The sequence below is a fragment of the Mesitornis unicolor genome, unplaced genomic scaffold, assembly GCF_000695765.1.
Source record: "Mesitornis unicolor isolate BGI_N332 unplaced genomic scaffold, ASM69576v1 scaffold150, whole genome shotgun sequence".
NCBI lineage: Eukaryota > Metazoa > Chordata > Aves > Mesitornithiformes > Mesitornithidae > Mesitornis > Mesitornis unicolor.
The window spans coordinates 1,396-7,013 of NW_010157337.1; the positions used below are offsets into that span (position 1 = coordinate 1,396).

General features: G+C 40.0%; 1 protein-coding gene across 1 annotated transcript in view; it reads left to right on the forward strand.

The window, feature by feature from the left end:
- Positions 1 to 401: 401 nt before the first annotated feature.
- Positions 402 to 5,618, forward strand: part of LOC104536761 (protein-methionine sulfoxide oxidase MICAL3-like) — a gene marked incomplete at its 5' end in the record, with an annotated part of 70,294 nt that continues 65,077 nt past the window's right edge. Inside the window, 3 exons of the mRNA XM_010179481.1 lie at positions 402 to 554; positions 1,300 to 1,388; positions 2,543 to 2,630. Of these exons, the coding sequence (XP_010177783.1) occupies positions 402 to 554; positions 1,300 to 1,388; positions 2,543 to 2,630 (330 nt within the window). The remainder of the gene's footprint in view (positions 555 to 1,299; positions 1,389 to 2,542; positions 2,631 to 5,618) is intronic.

Here is a 5,618-nt window from a genome sequence, read left to right on the forward strand (position 1 = left end):
ACCAGATTTAGTGATTCCCATGCCAGCGAGTTTATGTATGCATTTGTGACCAGATAGTTCTCAGTGAAGGAAATACGAAGCTCAGAGTTTCAGCACACGTATAGCATTTGTTCTGAAATGATACTACATGCCTAACAGCTGTATATGTATATGAAGCACATATAGACAAATAGAAATATGTGGTATCCCATCTAATCTGTAAGTTGTGAGGATTTACCTTATATTTCATGCTGAGTTTTCTTGAGAGAAAAAAATAACAAAGCTATACATGCATTGTTGCCATTTATCTGGCTGCATGGGCTGAGGAGCACTCTTGCACCGTTCTGTGGTCAGTGTCTGTTTTTGGGCTTTGAAGTCTGAAAATTTTTATGTGAGAGCTTTTCTGTTATTGCTCTCTTCAGACAATTTGAAAGAGCAGTTTTTGGAAAGAGTAAATATTAAGAAATGTTTATTTAGGCAGAGGCTTCTCAAAAGATATGGCTTGTCACTTTTCCATCATGAAACAAAGCACTGTGCAAATACCAGCCCAGAGAAACTAGAGGAGGAGTTCAAAGGTCAGAACATAGATTTGAAATGCATTAACAGAGTTGTAGGAATAGGACAGCAGTAGGAGATGCTATGGGTTGCAAATACCAAGCAGGATATACTGACAACAGTGCACTGGAAGATAATTACGTACCACCTGTTAGCTGCTATTGTTGTTATTTGTATTATGGTATTACTAGTGCCGCTTTGGCTTTCTGACAGTGATCAGATACCAGTGAAAACCCATGTAGACTTCTGGGGTGTTACTAAACCAGTAGTATCACAAAAGGTCTTAATTGTAGAAAGGACAATCAACCAATGGTTCATGTCCACAAGTAGCCACTGTGCATTTTTAGAGATGGTTCTTTGGGAGTTAACGCTGTCCTCTCCCGCTTTCCACTGCTGGTTGTATTCATTCTTGCTTTTTCCAAAAGTGCTTCTGCCAGCTTTTCATGTGATGATTTCTTTGTTTCTCACACACTGCCGCATTGTTAGCATGTGATACCACACAAGCCTCACAGCTTTGCTGTGGTGTTTGATAGGATTTTAAGCTAAATGGCTGTCAGGCACCCAATGGAAAGGAGGCTAGCTAGAAGGGGGAGAGAGGAAGGCTGGAGTTAAAACTTCAGATAGTGTTTGTCTCCATGTATAGTGAATAAACTAGATGGAGCAATGGGAATGGCAGCAGAAAATAAGTTGCAGTGAGATGGACATTTGTATTGTGCATAACTGCTGTGTTCTTATTGCTGACCATCATTCGTGTTTTACCTGCAGGTAAATTCTACTGTAAGCCTCACTACTGTTACCGACTCTCTGGTTATGCTCAAAGAAAGAGACCAGCAGTGGGTCCTCTGTCAGAAAAGGTAACTCATGGTTTTCATCTAACTTGTCATGTTAACATGTTTTGATTCTTAACGCTGAACAAGTAAATATGCTGGGGTTTGTTTTGGGTTTTTTGGGGGGGTTTGGTTTTTTTGTTTTTGTTTTCCAGAAAGTAGAGAAACTCATAGTGCATCGAGTTGCTTTTTTACATCATGAGACCTTGCAGTTCTGCAAATTTTATTTAAAAGCAGTTCCTTTAATTACTACTTCTCTTTTCATGTTTATTGTAAAATAAGGTACTGTCCCATTCAGAACAGGACTTTGATTTGTTTTCTCATCAGCTGAAATACTTATTCAGTCTATGCAGAGACTAAATGAGTTATGTTACTAGTTTTGGTTTTGCTTTGTTTCTCTGTGGTTTTTCTTAAGATGAAACAAATTATTTGCATTTCGTTTGAAACATGAAGTTCTATCCTTCTTGCATAGGCTATGAAGAAGACCTGCTTTCATTTCTGAAGGTTTTCTGTGTGTTAATGGAAGCATGCAAGGAAAGGATATCTCTCTTCCTATGCTGTCATAATGGAAGCATTTGTGCTTTAAATACAGGATCAAGACCCACTATGTAATACGGAAATGACTCCTAGCTTTTATTACAATCCAAGGCACTTAATTTGTCTCTTCAATGCCCTTTTCAGTGTTTTTGCATACTCTGTCCGAGCAAACTATGTGGTACTCTCTTAACAAGTTCTGTTAAGCTTGGATTCTACAAACTGTCCTTCCCCCTTAGTTTATATTTTCCTTTGTGGCAGTGGTGATGCTTGTCTTTCTGCCTGATTCTCAGGTTTTATTAGTACAAGCTGAAGCTGTACTCCTTTTTGGAAGGATAAGGGATCCACCATAGTATTTGTGCCATACTTCCTGCCAAAAATAAGGACTAAAAATGGTGCTTGTTTTATTTCCCAGATGAGGAAACATCAGGGGTCTTACTGCTTTGACTTTCCTGCATATCCAGTTTGTTTTTTAATAAAACCATAAATTGAGAAGAAACATACTTATTTCAGACCTTGCCTTATGTGATAATTAAAGGGTATCTCAATTGCAAGTGGGATGTCTTCCTAGTTCAATGTGTTCAGTACATACAGTCTCAGGCTTTTTCAATTTTAATATGAATTTAATTTCCCCCACATTCTTACAGGACACCAAAGGACCTCTGCAGGACGCCATGGCAAGTGATGGAAATGGACGGGCAACTACCATCTCCGCCTCAGCAGAGAGGGCCCCAGGTAGCTCCGCTTCCTTCTTTAGCAGGGTGGTGCAGTACTCTCTCTGCCTCTTTGACAGAGTTAGGGTGGCAAGCCAGCGCCTGCAAAGCACAGTTTCCTCGATTGGGCACCAGGTAGCCCAGAACCCTTTGGACTCCTTTTTCATGTGTCAGCTGATGGCTTTTGGGGTTCCCTTTCTCTATGTCCAGTCAGAAGTTCTTGTGCAGATCCTAGGGGAATTCTGTGGGCAGCCTGCTGACCAGTAAAACTTAATGTGACCCAACGTTATGAGCTGTATAATTTGTGTGATGTTTGGGGTGCCGTGTGAATTTTGTGTGTTATGTGAAAGTATCGATATATTATTTTGCACTGTTTTCCAGGAAAACACAGATGCTCAGTTGAGAGTATCCTCTGAGTGGGCCCAGATAAAGAGCCCTGGTCTGTAATATATGCAGCTCAGTGTTAATGCAGTTCAAAGATTTTTAATGCACTGGAATAACTCTCAAACTGGATTTTTGTGTTTGCCTGAGTTCCGGGTTTGGTTTCTTGTTCTTCCAAGCTTTTCTTCATTAAGCTGGTACTTGAATGGGAAAGATCCCATTGTCTCTGGATTGTGTCTCCTTTGGAATTCTGGGTGTCTCTGATAGTTAATGGGATCGGATTCCTTAAACTCCTTGAATTTCACGGTGCCGGAAGGTTGTGGTGCTCTTCCCTCACTGCCAGAATCTGTGCTGCTCCTAGCCATGGCTTTGGGAATGGGGTGGTGAATGCGTGTGTCTTACGGTGAAGTAGTTTTGCCTTTTAACTTGAAATTCTAATTCCTTCTAACATGAGAGAAGTGTCTATGCTACAAATGCTCGTTTGCCCAGCCCCTAAGTGCTCATTTAGCGATGTCAGAAAAAGGAAGAGATACGATTCCTAATATTTGTTCCAGAACACTAGGGATAAACTAAATCAGTTCCTTTCAGACACAGAACATACTTAGAGCAACGCTTTGAGAAAAGAATGTTTTCACAGTGCTAGTTGAGAAGAGACTTTAACTACATGTAGGCAAATAAAAATCGTGCTTTTGTTTGACTTATGTATTATTCTTACAAGTGTTTCTAAGATTGTAACTGAATGCAGTTCAACAGAAATTTATTCTTAGTGTGTGCAGTTGCTTCTTGAAGCGTAGTTACTTTCACAGTTTCCTCTTTTGTTTGTGTGGAATTTCCATATGACAAAATGGAGAAAAGGCAAAACTTGAAATCTAGGGCTCCTGTTTGCTTTCTGCTTTTCTAAATAAAGCAGTGTATAACTGTAGCATCATTTTTGAAGATTTTGAACCTTTTAAAACTTTTCTTTTTGCAGTGCCCAAAATTCATTGAACATGCTCAACTTAGCTGTGTCAAGATAGGTTGTCTTTTTAAGGCAGTGCACTGTGTGCATTCTTGTGTGTGCATGACAGAAGTGGTAGAAGAGTGAGCAATAGGTCTGCTGTTTTCCCCTTTCTACCAAAAAAATGCCATTAGTGGCTGTGATTTTCTTTTCTTTGTAAAGTAGGTTCTAAGTATATCTTAAAACTACTGACTTAACAATGGTTAAGAAGCAGGAGGCGTCTAAATGCAATGTACTTGAAAGGCAACCCACAGTGTCATTAAAGGAAGGTGAGTTCTCTGTTAGCATAACAGTTGTGTCCTGTAGCACCTGTTCTGGCTGGGTAGGTAGGTCAGGAAGCCAGTGATGTACTTACAGTTACATGTGGTTTGAAAAAAACCAAACCAAAACAAACCCTTTTGAATTACCAAGCTTGATAATACAGTGGAAGAATAAGATATTATTCTTAAATAATCAAAAGGAGTATTTAAGATTACGTTTCAGTATAGCTCCTGACTAAGAACTACCTGTGTATATGTTTTCTTGCTATTTATTTGTCTATTTAATAGACTATAGACGTTCTGCTTTCACTGTAGAGTAGACAAATACCTTGAGTAAAATCTGTCTGAGATAGAGGCAGAGCTCTGTTTCCAAGGCTCCACCCATCTGGTAGACTCATCTAATACAGGTCATACATCTGAAAAAGTTTGACCTCCCTTAAGGAAAGTGCCACCAAATGAAATTTGGCAATAGCAGTTTCAGACCCTGAGTTCTGGACTAAGTTCTCAGTAGTGAGGTAGATCTTGATGTGGAGTGTAAGCTGCCTCTCAAATGTTTAAATAAAGTAAGAAGCATAAAATGCACACGTTTGGTATTTGATGGAGATGTAAAGATAGCTTAGAAAGCAAAAGGAAGGTATACAGCAGAAACATCAACTAAAGAATATACAAGACAAAACCCCCTCAGTTCTTAAATTTCATACCTCTGAGTTAAATTCAGCCCTGAGTTAGCAAAGGGCTTCTTCAGTGAGCGTTATGGTGACTTCTGCAAGGCCTGCTTTTTAGTTGCTATGGAAGCCCAAATGGATGTAAATTGCATGGGTTCTCCCCCTACACTAACTGCCTGTTTTGCTATGCCACTAAATCTGGCTTCTTTTTTTAGCCAGTTTAATGCTTAAAATATATTCAACCACAAAATAACAGTCAGAAGGCTTGGTCAGCTGAGGTAAGGTTGGTCACAGCAAGCTCTTGTGACGTGTTCCTAACCTGATTGGCATGTATTAACTTTGCTTAAGATCTCAGTCCCTCACTGGGTGGCCGCAGACTTAGCTGGCATTTAATGTATTTTGTCTGTCCCTTGTGTTGTAATGACGGTAGTTGCAGGGCACAATCTGTGAGAAGCAGGTTGAGGGTTTTAGCAGTCAACTAGAATCATCCTTCTTGCAAAGGTTTTGCCTGGTGTGCATAAAGCCTGTGTGGTATCTTCTGAGGTGGCTATAAGGGATGTTCCCAAAGAGGTTATGGTCAAGCTGGCTCTTGCAATATAGATCAACCCTTCAGTCTGGGAAGTGGCAACAAGCTTTTGAGTGACGGATGCCATTCTCTCTGGGTAATGGGAGTTGGGGAAAGCTGTTACTGTGCTTTTGGTCCTGCT